Source organism: Notechis scutatus, chromosome 2 (assembly GCF_049901735.1).
Source record: "Notechis scutatus isolate UNSWTSFEM ecotype Mainland chromosome 2, rNotScu1.2, whole genome shotgun sequence".
Classification (NCBI taxonomy): Eukaryota; Metazoa; Chordata; class Lepidosauria; order Squamata; family Elapidae; genus Notechis; species Notechis scutatus.
In genome coordinates, this window is record NC_142010.1 from 112,163,779 (window position 1) to 112,177,981 (window position 14,203).

At 37.8% G+C, this 14,203-nt stretch overlaps 1 protein-coding gene across 1 annotated transcript in view; it reads left to right on the forward strand.

Moving 5' to 3' along the window:
- The window catches only part of HID1 (HID1 domain containing), a 52,003-nt gene that overhangs the window by 10,904 nt on the left and 26,896 nt on the right, over positions 1 to 14,203 (forward strand). The window contains exons 2-5 of the mRNA XM_026667413.2: positions 2,689 to 2,838; positions 4,406 to 4,576; positions 10,239 to 10,352; positions 13,449 to 13,555. Of these exons, the coding sequence (XP_026523198.1) occupies positions 2,689 to 2,838; positions 4,406 to 4,576; positions 10,239 to 10,352; positions 13,449 to 13,555 (542 nt within the window). The remainder of the gene's footprint in view (positions 1 to 2,688; positions 2,839 to 4,405; positions 4,577 to 10,238; positions 10,353 to 13,448; positions 13,556 to 14,203) is intronic.

Below are 14,203 nucleotides of genomic sequence, written 5' to 3' on the forward strand. Positions count from 1 at the left end.
TTCAATTTCTGCTATCTGTTCTAACATCCAGTTTGGTTTCTTCTGTTTCTTGATTTTTGGTAGTCTCATTTCATATTCATCCTTCAACAACTACTTGTTAAATTCTATGCCGTAGTTCCTCTAGTTCCTTGTCAATGTAGTCCAGGACTTCAAAACTATTTCTGATATTCTCGCTGGAAATTTGTTGTCTTTGTTCTTACAGTTTAGCTTAACTTGGAAGTTGCACAAAATCAGCTTATAATCCATTGTATAATCAGGCCCCAGCCATATTTTTGCTGTTATAACTGAGCTATTCCATCACCTCATGCCAATAATATAGTTGATGTAAGTAGGTGTCAATTTGGTTATCTGAAGATTGTGTTAGCAATGAAGAAATTGTTGTATTGGCAGAAACTAATGAATTGTTCTCCTGCTTCATTTCTGTTTTCTAGGCCATATAATCCAACTACATTTTCTTTCTTACTCTTTTAGATTTTGGCCTTCTAATAGCATATCTTGTTGATTTCCAATTGAATTTGATCAAAAAACTAATCAGCCATTTCTTCTGCATCGAGATTTGGAAAATAAAGTTGGATAAACCTAAAGTTTATGATTTTGTTACTTACAGATCACTGCAATCTCAAAAATGATTTGAGATTGTCCTTACTAAATTATCATTTGCAATTTGGTTCAAGGTTGTACTGAACACAATCATTTGAAACATGTTAGCTAATATGTATGTCAAGAAATGGATATATTTAAGCAGCATAGTTTTCTCCAATTATAGTAATAATACTTACTGTACGGTGGTTATTTTGGCCAAGTTGAGAGCCACTTCCACTAATTTGAATTCTGTGGAATTCGATTCCATTCTGTTCTCCTGCACCATCATAAACTGTAGCTTTCACAGATGTTCTATACAAATACTTGATCCATTTATAAGTGTGTTTTTGTTCTTAACTTAAATGTCTCACCCTTCCTCTCCTTTTTCATGAGAAGTACTGAATGCAGATTTGTTGTGTTATCCGTTGGCTAAATGTGCAAATACTTCCTCTGTTAAAGCAATCACCTGTGACTAAGTGTCTACCAGTAAGGAATTTAAAGGGACTTATTTTATAGTTTGAGGGTGGTGGCAGAGCAGTCAGTCCTTGGGTTAATGACTGGAAATATGCAGAAAAACAAAGCCATTGCAGCACAAGCCTGCTTTTCTATTTTAAAACTTTTGAAGAGGAGGCATTAAATGCAAGCAAGGGGGAGGCATGAAATGCAAGCAACTATAATACCAACTAAAAAAATTAATAGTGGGGCTTATATAAGGGGAAAAAACCCTCATATTTACAGTAATTAAAATAGGTTAAAAGTAGTTGAAAAGTGAAACAACTGGTTAGAATTCAAGTATTGCAGGCTAATTCTGCCCATTGCCAAGAGTTCGATCCTAACCCGCTCAAGGTTGACTCAGCCTTCCATCCTTCCAAGTTTGGTAAAATGAGGACCCAGATTGTTGGGGGCAATATGCTGACTCTGTAAACTTCTTAGAGCATGCTATAAAGCACTATGAAGAGTTATATAAATCTAATTGCTATTTAGTATCAATATGGGATTGAGTCTAGATTAAATCTAGATCATATATTGCTTCATTTTCCCATTTTTAGTATTAAATACTTATCAAAAATCTTGAATCCACTCCTTAAAATCAGGAGGATACATTTCTTTTCAGTATGTAAAATTATCCTCTTGGCCAGGTCCAGACTTGGTAGAGCCACAAAACCTGCTCAACTAGTTTATACTTTGATTACCTCCTTTTACTTTTGCCATTTCTATTTTAATGACATATTGCCTATTTGATAAAGTAGTTTCCTTTATCAGAGCCAATTCTTAAACAAGTTTTGCCTTACTTTTAAACAATCTTCCATCTTTATAGCAATGTAACTTCAGAAAAATGTAAGCCAGGAAATTAAACAAATATGTTTCCTTCTCACTTATCTTCCCTAAATGCAATTCAAAGACATGCTTGTTTCAAATAACTGCAGTTAGTCAAGAGCTGTTGCATGTTTATTGTGTCATGCTGGGAAAAGAGATCAACTGAAGAATATATGTTTCATATTTTGGATTATTGGATGCATTCCATTAAACCATAATGACTAGAGTGCTAGATCTGTTCAATGTAATAAAATGACTTCTACATAGTTTTATGATAAAGAATGACAACCTTTTGTATAATTGTAAAGTAATTGAAAGTATTTTGTGGTCCCTGAGTCATAGTTGAGTGTGAATTTGCAGAAAATTGTATATTGCTCTAACTTATGCATATAGAGTTGTATCCCAATAATTTTCCCAAGGGGCCATTTTAATAGAAAATCTATTCTTTAAAAAAAATTACAGCTGATATTTTTAACTTGTCTTGTTTTTAGTTTTTACTAACACCTTTGCATTATTTTTCTTCCACTTTTTCCTGGTCAATTGTAGCTTATTGTATTAATGATGCATTCATGTTTATTCTGTCTGGAATGTTGGATTGCTTTCGTGCTACAGTATAATATATAATATTTTTCAGCCTTATATTTTAGTAGAGATTTGCAGAAGTTATCTTGAGGTATCTTGACATACTTATCAGATCAAATATTAAGCAGTATGAATATTGATAATAAATGAATATCAATATATTTTATAGCTTTTGTCTTCCTAAATTGATTTTTATTTATTTTTCAGCCTGTAGAGGCCACAGACGATGCCTTCTGGGACCAGTTCTGGGCAGATACGGCTACTTCAGTCCAAGATGTCTTTGCTCTAGTTCCAGCTGCAGAAATCAGAGCTGTGAGGGAAGAATCTCCTTCAAATTTGGCTACTTTGTGTTACAAGGTAAGATTGAACATTTTTTTTTCCTGTTGAAATTCAGCCATTGCAACCCTGGGCCTTCTATGGTCTGTGGGTGTCCCTGTCTAGCCCACAGTGGTGGCGACCCGGATCAGGCGATGGTTGGTTCGGCCCTCCACAACAATCCCAGTTTCACATTTGGTCCCTTGGAAAAATTAATTGCTTACACCTTACCTGAGATATAAGAATTGCTTGCTTAATTCAGTATGGTTTATTTAGCAAAAACAAGATTAAATTCCTGGTACACTTTTAACCAAATTAAATTTCAATTTTATGTCTACATCCTATGCTTAGAATTTTTCCTTTCCTATTCAGAAATGCATAGAAGCCATATAGCGCTCCTGATTTCAACTGGGACCACAATGAAGGACAGTAGTTGTTAAGTTCTTGTCCCCCATTGCTATTTTCCAGTAGAAACTCATTCCCAACCTTTTTATTGCTGAAGCTTGTTATTTTTATTTGGGAGAAGGAGGAGGGTATATTTTCAGTGGAAAAATAGTACAATGAAAAATGCTAATCTCCGTTTTCTTGCACCATATTTCAAATACAGATTGGGTGGCCTAAGCATTTAGTTAATTTAATGCAGATTGCTTAAGAAAAAAAATGGGAATTTAAAAATTAATCATTGTTAATGTAAATTAGATTTAACCGTTTTTTTTTCTTCGCATATGCCTTCAGTTTCTTCAGATTTTTATTTCATATTTTTTGCATTTCTCAAAGGTAACTAGCTTCAATAATATTTCAATATTCAGCTACCAAACATGGTAGTACAGTTTCCAAACAATGTATACAAAGTGCATGTTACAGGAAAGTGTATTTTCTTTCATATTTACCATAAATTGAACTGGGGAATCAATTGATTGGACTAACTTTATATGCCTGGGTGGAAATTTAGAGTTTTTGTACCTACCTGCAGAATTATATTCCTACAAACATTTTGCATTCTACAGAAGCAGTATTTCTTAGAGAACAAATTACTTTTGAATAGTTGTGGGGGAAAGATATTGCACTTAGACTCCTTCTTTCTGAAAAGCACTGACATTAATAGCATCTCTGTCACATATCACTAAACAGATATCTATGCTGACAAGAGTATCTCCAATTTCTAAAAGCTCCACTTTGCTTCTTTCTTCAATATTTAAATTATATGTGGACCAATGTGTTTCATCTACAAAGTCATAAGGGCTCCTCTGTTATAGAGATTCAACTCTTTAAAGAATCTTCAGAGTAATTTTCCTAGAACAGGCTAGAAAAAGAGGTTTCGATGTCATAGCTTAAATCTTAGAATTCTATCTCTCATACACATTTAAGCATTATATGAAGCATATATGCAATCTCACATGAATCAAGCTATCACATTCTGAGGGATTGTCTTTTTATGATAGATTTCCAGGGTATGTCCAAAAAGCATTAGCAACAATGTAAAACGGGTTGCCTATTCATCATGGTATTAAGTCTTTAGACGGTAATTCAGAAACCTGAGGCATTGGGTTAAAATTGTTACCTGCATACCAATGGTTCATGTCCTTTGCTTTATTCTAATTCACTCCAGGCTGTGGAAAAACTAGTGCAGGGAGCTGAGAGTGGCTGCCACTCTGAGAAGGAAAAGCAGATTGTCCTGAATTGCAGCCGCCTCTTGACCCGTATCCTACCGTATATATTTGAAGATCCCGATTGGAGAGGTTTCTTCTGGTCAACTGTTCCAGGGGCGGGACGAGGAGGGGTATGTATTTATTCAATTGCATTATTCCTTTTCTGGAGAGTAGAGAAAGATGCAGAAGCCAGAGCTGTTCTTTAATCAAAGGCTGTTAATGGGAATCTAAATTTCTTACTTGCTGGATTATGTTTATTCACAGTGAAGGAACTCTTATCAGGCTTGGGCATATTTTGCACTGTGTAATTTGTCATGCCCTGATCCTTTTAGATTTCTGTCTTTTAAAATAATGCTGTCACATCCTTGCCTGGGAGATGGACTGAGACTCATGAATGGGAGGTTGATGAATGAACAGTCTGTTTTTATTGCAGAGTTTTGATAGTATTATTAAAATTGTATTTCCACCTATGGGAATTTCAAGAGAAAGTTTTGAACAGTAGCAAAAAGCAACCAAAATCCAAATGAAGCCTGGACTATTTTAAAGTTAATTCTTCAAACAGGACTAAGAGGGAAGAAAATGAAATGAACAAATATAGGTTTTCCGCTAGAAAAACAGTGTAAACATATAATCAAACATTTAATTATTCAGTTGTTTTGATTTTCAGTAACTGGCAAACAGTCAATACTTTTAATATTTTCTAAATCATATATAGGACCAAAGAATCAAGGAGTCAGCAGTTCTAGTGGTTCAGTCAATTTACGTATACTGTGAGATGAAAAAATTTTTTCACAGTATATAAAAATATTTGTATCATATGTTCATTTACTGAACTGTAGGATCTTCATTCTTTCATGATTATGCCTATCTCTGGAACTGGGATATTTTGTGGAAGCAAGGTCTAACATTGTGTACATGTACTAACCTTTTGTGTATGTTTCACTGCATGCTTTTATATTTATTCCTGAATGTCCAGAATATATTCATTCTAAACCAGTGCCTTTAATTGTTATTCCCGATACAGCAATTGAAAGAGCTGTTTTACCATACATGAATTTTAATAACTTTTGTTATAGTTGCAGTACAGGCTTGGCATGTATCCCATAATTGGCTTTTCTAATGTGGAAGCATTGTTTTTATGTGGTGGCTATGTATCCCTACTGTATTTCTCTGCTTGCCTTCTATCCTGAGGCCTATCCTTAAAATTCACATAGTAGTATCTTGTGTGAATTGAGTGAGCACTGATATTAATGCCTGTGTAGAGTTTTGTGAACAAAATACACAAGGTATGCACATTCACATAGCAAGTACTTCTGCTGACTGCCAATTGCCTGCAATTTGGCAGTTCGAATCTTACCAGGCTCAAGGTTGACTCAGCCTTCCATCCTTCCAAGGTGGATAAAATGAGGACCCAGATTGTTGGAGGCAAATTGCTGACTCTCTAAACCACGTAGAGCTGTGGTGACTAACCTTTGTGGGCTCCCATGCCAGCACCCAGAAGGCAATGCGTGCACCCCTCTATGCCCCCTGTGCATGTGTGCACGATCCCCCCATGTGCCACGAGTCTCTGCACATACGCGTGAGACCCCCTCATGCCCCGTGCATCTCTGTGCATGCGTGTGCCCTCCATGCTCCCCGTGCTCCCCACTCATGTGCACCAGATACCCAACAATCAGCTGTCGAGTGGACAGTGCACATGCATGTGCAGTGGGGCTCTTCCGGGTAACCTCTCGTGTGCCGGCAGAAGTGGCTCTTCGTGCCACTTCTGGCATGCATGCCATAGGTTCGCCATCACAGGCTTAGAGAGAGCTGTAACGCACTATAAAGTGGTATGTAAGTCTGAGTGCTATTGCTATTATAACTCCAAAAGAATATGCCTGAGGAGTGAGGACTGTTTCAAAAACTGCTCTCGTCAGATGCAAAAAGACTGAATTCTTGTTTCACTGCTCCCCACCAGTAATAATTTAATTATTTTTCAAAGATGTTTTAATCCACTTTTTTAGTTTACTAAATAAACAAAAATATATATACTCTTTTGATTGTTCCTGGCAGTAATTAAGTGTGCAATTAGGATTGAGCAGCTTTAGTTCTATAGTAATACTAAAAATGTTTTGCTATCATCTGGAAACACCTGTTTGAATATTTTTTTTCCTCCGAGTTCCATGTTTCTCCCAGTTCCTGTCAAAGAATGTGACCAGAATTCAAATCTTGCTTCAAATATAATCATTCAGACACGTTCAATATGTGCTAATAGGCATATGCCATACAGCCATTTATACTTGTAATGTGATTTCTCAGTTAGATTTTTTTCTTAATTTTGAAATAGTTTTATCAAAGCAGCCATTCTTGCCAAATTCCCCTTACGAGGATGTAACACAAGTTCCTATCTTAATCTTCATAATTTTGTATTGATACAGAAAATGTGAGGGGACAGAGTCTTTTTTTAAAAAGAGCAAACAATCATTAATTAATATGAAAACAGAACAGAACGTTGTGCCTTGTTCACTTGCAATTGGTCCTGACTGCAGCTATGACTTATGTAGCTTATTGGCTACCAGCTCACTGGATTTTTCCTCCATACTATTCTACCTAGCAATCACTCAAACCTATGCAGCTGATTTAAGTGTGTTACTTTGTAAAACATTTTAAATAATCAATCTACCAGATGGCAACCTACAGCTGTCCTTGCTGATCTCAGAAGCTAAGCAAGATCAAACCCCTGATAGTACATAGAGAGGGGATAGCTTGGGAATCTCAGAACTGTAGACAGTTTGGAAAATATGACACACACACACACACCCATGACAGTGATAAAACATTTCCATAATGCTATTATATCCTCTTGCATAGAAAATCCAATTAATATGCTAAGTTCAACTTGAGGGCATTTTTATTATTTTACTAAATATTATAATTCTGGGAACACATGAAAATGCTTGATATTTAGAATAGAATAACAGACCTGGAATGGACCTTGTAGATCCTCTATTCCAACCCCCTGATCAAGCAGGAGACCCTAAACCATTTCTGACAGATGGCAGTCCAGTCTCTTCTTGAAAGCTTCCAGTGGTGAAGCTCCCACAACTTCTGGAGGCAAGCTGTTCCATTGGTTAATTGCTCTCACTGTCAGAAAATTTCTCCTTATTTCCAGGTTGAATCTCTCTTCACTTTCCACCCGTTATTCCATGTCTGGCCTTTAGGTGCTTTGGAAAATAGGTTGACCTCCTCCTCTCTGTGACAACCCCTTATTTGTAAAATAACTGATTAATCTTCACTCAGTAAATTTTATAAATACAGTACTTCTAGTTTCAAAGCAACCTTGATTGTGTGAATGGTCAAACAATTGGCAACTCCAAATCTAGACCAACAAATGCTCTGTCCTACACATTGGTAAAAAAAAAAAATCAGTACACCAAATGCAAACTAGGCAGATATGACCTTGTTGACGTTCCTCACTCTGTCAAGGACCTTGGAGTACTCATATCAAATGACCTAAGTGCCAGAGCTCACTGTAACAGCATTGCCAAAAAGGCATTAAGAGTTGTACATATGTCTTACGAAGCTTCTCCTTCGGAAATATTGAATTTCCAACTAGAGCATTCAAAACTTTTGCTAGATCAATACACGAATACAGATCATCAGTCTGGAATCTGCACTGTATATCGGACATTAATTGAGTGAGTACAGAAGTATTTCATGAGAAGAGTAGAGTAGAGTACTACACTCCTCTGCTGGCAACAGAATACCCTACATCACCAGGCTTGAGATTTTGGGCTTGGACAACCTTGAACTACACCACCTATGGTTGGACTTAAGCGTAGCACACACAATTATCTGCTACAGTGTCCTACCAGTCAATGACTACTTCAGCTTCAATCACAACAATACAAGAGCACACAACAGATACAAACTCAATGTAAACCGCTCCAGGCTTGATTGCAGAAAATACGACTTCAGCAACAGAGTGGTCAATGCCTGGAATGCACTACCTGACTCTGTTGTTACATCATCTAATCCCCACTCCTTTAACCTCAAACTATCCACTGTTGACCTCACCCCATTCCTAAGTGGTCTGTAAGGGGTGTGTATAAGTGCACAATCATGCCTACCGTCCCTGTCTTATTGTCCCCATTTATTTGTACCTATTTCCTTTATTCTTACTCATGTTTATACTTGCATCTATTATCTTGTAAGTGATGGACAAATCAAATAAATAAATAGTTCTATTGAGCTGAGCAAAAGTTAAAAGTATGCAAAAATGGTAGTGTTGTCTGCTCATTTTACTGAGCTGGAGAATCTCATGTAGAATTGTAACTAGTAATTAATCAGTGCTGTATAGCGTTTATTTTTGTGTGGTATTGCTTTGTTTTAAATATCTCATTATTATGGGCTTGATGGAGTCATAAAATTATCTCTTTAGTTAACTGATTCATGCTTTTAACCTTTAAGATTCTAAGGCTCCTTTTTCCTTCTCTAATTTCAAAGCTAAATGAAAATATGTGCAGTTGACTTTTTTTTTTTTAATGTCTTGCGACTGTTTCTGCATTTGACACACTTTATTAGATGTTCTGATGTGGCGCTAGATAATGTCAGATCAATACAGGTTATTATTATAATCCAGTCTGCTTGCTGTGAGTGAAAGGCTTTGTGTCTATGTCGTGGACAAGCTGATACACCCTGGCTGTCACAGATAAGAGCCTGTCATTTTTTTTTCTTCCCGCGTGGGGTAGGGGCAGGAATATGAGATCCGGGATGAGCATTGAAGGGGGAAGGAAATGAACTAGAGACCTGCTGATGAGGATCTGTGGTTCCCTTGGAAACTGTTGTAAATGTGGAGTGAAGCGTCAGCACTGAGACAAAAAGAAAGAGCTCGATTTGAAAGAAGCACTCAGGGAGTGCCGTAGGAGGATATTTTGGTCTCAGCAAGCCGAGAGCATCTCTTCTATAAGTAATCTCTACTTCTATTGTATGTTGGTCACAGGCCGCACCACAGCAAATGAAGTTATGTGCCTCGCTGAAATTCTGTTCATACGAAAGATGATGAATTGAAGCCCATCTAAATTGTACTTGGAAGTATCAGACTCCAGTAGTTCGTAGTCATGGTAGTTCAGTCTGCTTGAATTTTGCCTGGGGTAGTGCATATGGGGATAAATCTTACAGTATCTATACTGAAATGAAACTTCTGGCTTGTGTAAATGCCATTTCTCCATGTCTAACAATACAGGGGGTCCTTGTCTTATAACAGTTTAGTGACTGTGCAAAGTTACAATGACACTGAAAAATGTGACTTATGACCGTTTTTCGCAGTTCTGACCTTTGCAACATCCCCATGATCATGTGATCAAAATTGAGGTGCCTGGCGACTGATTCATATTTATGACTGTAGCTGTGCCCCAGAGTCATGTGGTCACCGTTTGAGACCTTCTGACAGGCAACGTCAGTGGGGAAGCCAGATTCATTTAACAACTGGGTTACTAACTTATCAACTGCAGTGATTCACTTAACGACGGTGGCAAGAAAAGGAGATAAAATGGGGCAAAACTCCCTTAAACAGGAGACTAAGTTCTAGTGTCACCTTAGGCACGAAAGCCAGATGAGTCTCACCTAACAACAATTTTGGGCTCAATTGTGGTTGTAAGTCGAGGACTACCTGTACATTATAAAGTATCAATAAATGGTTGAAGAATTATCATCCAGATTTCCATAACCCCCTCTCCCCTCCATTGGGGTCTGCAATGATATAAGATCAGATATGAAGTATTGTAAATATTGTAAATTATTGCTGATTTATAGGGAGATGAAGATGATGAAAATGATAGACCACTGGCTGAGTCACTGCTTCTAGCTGTTGCAGATCTGCTCTTCTGTCCAGAATTCACTGTCCAGAGCCATCGGAAAAACAATGTGGTAAGTCAAACTTTCAGTAAGCGAAATAGTGATTGCCCTGAGCTATCAATCTTTATCAAAGATGGAAACAAGCTACTATGGAAAATGGAGGAATGGAGAATTCTGACACGTGATTCATTTAATGCTATTTTATTTATATAGTCCTCAAATTTATATACTCCTCGTGTCATTATGAGCCGTGGTGGTGCAGTGGTTAAAATTCAGTATATGTTAAGACTGCAGTATTGCAGACTAATTCTGCTGACTGCCAGCAGTTTGGCAGTTTGGGTCTCACCGGCTCAAGGTTGACTCAGCCTCCCATCCTTCCAAAGTTGGTAAAACGAGAACCCAGATTGTTGCGGGCAATATGTCGACTCTATAAACCGCTTAGAGAGGGCTGTAAAACCTGAACCAGTATAAAAATCTAACTGCTATTGCTATTATCAAAGTGTCTTCTGGGCAATTTGCAGATAAAAAACTATAAAATCCATACAAAAGACAAAGTTTAAAGAGTTAAAAATCAAACCTAAAAAGACAGGAGTTTTTTTTTTTTTTTTTTTTAAATTGAATGATTTCAAGTCACCAGTTATCCCAGGGTTGCACACTGCTCTTGGATACCCTTGACAACTGACAGAGCTAGTTTTTAACTCTCTCCCAGAAGGCCAGAAAGATGGGAGCCACACTTGCCTCAGTGGGCAGGATGTTCCATAGGACAGGGACAGTGGTCGAGAAGGCTCTCTTCCTGCTCCCTGCCAGTTGAAAGTCTTTAGCTGTCAGGGTTTGAAACTTGCCCTTCCTGCCTGACCTGGTGGGAAAAGCTGATACAATTGGGATGAGGTTGTTCCGAAGGTAACTTGGTCCCGTGCCATGAAAGGTTTTTAAGATGATCAACATGTTGAATTAGACCTCGAAGTAAACCAACACCCAATGCAGCTTATGCAGCAAAGATCTTTCATATGTGCCACTAGAAGTGCCCCAGACTGGTTTTGCTGCTGAATTCTGCAGGCACCTTTTAAGGGTAACCCCATGTAGATCACTTTGCAGTAGTCCACATGGGAGATGATCAGGGCACGGCTGGCTGAGAGAATTCTGGAGTCCTGATGGCTTATCTCTCAACTGAGGTTGCTATACCGACTGGGAATCATTGATCTTTTTTTAAAAAAAAAACACACTGAAATTAGGTTCATGTTGCTTTTCTAACCACCTAGGATTTTAAATCAAGAACTGATTTGTAGAACTTCTTGCTTGTCATAGCAAGAACAAGTATCGGAATCTGGTTTGCATGTAACACTAAAATCAAATCACAAGTGAAATAACTATTTGATAACAGAAAAACCAGTTAATCTGTGGAACAGCATATTGCTTAATAACAACAAACCAGAACTCTTCAAAATTCTGACTTACTCTGAATTTTGTCAATAATCTTGAGGGGATTTTAGAAGAGATATTAATGCAATGGAATAGATTTTTAAAATCTTCTTTGCATTGCATTGCATTGCATTGCCTACATGCAAATGCAATCCTAAGGAAGATTTTTTTTTAAAGCATAGCTATTACTGTCTATGTATACTATGGATAAGAAGATTGTGAGTTCAGTGCTTAATGTCTTGGTCTTTGCAAGGAAATTTACTTGTAAGATTTCTGTTCAGAAGTATAGAAAACTCTTCTATAGCAGACCTCTAGCAAGCCTGTAGAACTGGACTCTGCAAAATAATGACTCATATATCTCTAGGCCCCATTATGACTAATTCTGAAACAGCAACCCCCACCTATATATTTGGGCTGCATTTGATGATAGGACCTTCCTGAATATGTCAGTTTTCATTAAGATTAGCCAGAAATATTGAAAAGACCAGTGGAAACTTATTATAGCTTAGTTTTTGCAAGTTTGCATCATCAGAAGCATGAATAATACAGGTGGATGTTTGTTGAACTATTTTCATTTAACTGTTTTTAATATGTTTATTGTTTTATTTAATTTTTGTAGGCTGTCCAGAGTCACTTTTTGTGAGATTGACAGCCATATACCTTTTGATAAATAGATTTTATCAAATCATTTGATAAATGATTTTGTTACATTAGATAAATTTGATAAATCCATAAATAACAAGCAATTTCTGAAAGTGATTGGAAAGAAAGTACATGAACCCAGTGTACTTTTGAATACTTTGATTGCAGTTTGAGCAAAAAGGTGGCTATTCCTTCATCTCTAAGTTCTCTAAACCCGCTGAAGACTCTGCCTTACGATCTCCACACAAGGAGCAACTGTTTGGAGCACTTTTGGGTGATCTCAAGTTTTCTCCTTATTTGGAGAGGAGTTACAAAGAGCTGGTCTACTTGCTGGCTCTGTATTCCATCACTCTGCTGTTAGTGGAGTCATTCTCACTCTATCATTTTGGATTTTTGACATTTACTGTGATATAATATGATGCTCTTGAGTTTCTCCATATGAGACTTTTAATGTGCAGCCAGTATGCCTCATTCACACAACCCTGTAAACTTCTCATGTCTTTCTGCATTTCTTCCACCTTTCTTCTTCTTGTAGAAAATCCATTAGGTGGGAAAAGCCACCTCACATGATTTGAATTAGTAATGCTAGAAGTACCCTCTAATTCTGTGGCACTGGTCATTGTTTTTTTTCCATCTGCAAGAGAATTGAGAGATTTTTGTCTAAATCTTCATAGTCCTAATCATACTTTTACCTGGAAGGTTTGGCACTATTTGATCATGGGTGGGATGCTACTGGTTCGGCCCAGTTCTATAGAACCGGTAGCTCTGAAGAGCAGCAGACACCGAACCGGTTCGCTGCTACGACCTTTTGCTCGTCAATTTGGCACACCCACCTGCCTGGGCTCTTGGTTGTCCTTTATTTCCTGCTTTTTCAACCACAGCTGCTTTGCGTGATACAGCTGAGGTTGAAAAAGCAGGAAAGAAGAGGATTTTCAAACGCTGCGCACCCACATGCAGCACTTTTCAGCTGTCTGGGTGGCACAGCTGATGGTTTTTATGAAAAGCTGTATATGCGCGCACAGCAAATCACACTCTCACTGAACCGGTAGTAACACAGATTGAATCCCACCCCTGTATTTGATGTGCTAACTTATTTTTCTTTTCCAGGACACGGCTGAGGATATCCATGCAATTGATAGTTGTGAATACATCTGGGAGGCTGGTGTTGGATTTGCTCATTCACCATCACCTAACTTCAGCCACGATTTAAATAGGTGAGGACATCAGCAAATTACGGATCAGGCTATGAGAGAGAGTGATTGGACCAAGGTCACCCAGCCAGCTTTCATGCCTAAGGCTAGACTAGAACTCATGGTCTCCTGCTATTTAGCCTAGTGCCTTAATCACTAGACTTAAAGTCCATCTTCTGGATAAGCATCATAGAATATGAAAACTGAGACACTCTTAATTTATTACAGTGCAGAAATTGCCAGTACTGTTAAAAGTGCCTTATAAATGACTGCACAGTTCATTATCTTCATTGATAGTTTTCTGTAGCCACTGTACATAAACTCTGGATGGCGCTAAGCAGAATATCCAGTTGAATAAACTGACTGTGAGGCAGTGGTGGGATTCAAAATTTTCTACTACCAGTGCGTGGCTTGGTGGGTGTGGCGGGGAAGAATACTGTGACATCTCCAGTCAGAGGTGGTATTTGCTGGTTCTCCAGAACTGGTCAGAACCTGCTGAATACCACCTCTGCTGTGAGGTCTGAACAGCTAGCTCCACAGGTGAAGACTTCAATTATTTATTACTCAAGCCCATATACAGGAATCTTCTCAGATTGATGGTTTGCACCTGGATAAGACTAGATAAGGTTCAGTGGCTTTCAATGGCCTTTTCTCAGTGCTCACTGAGAAATT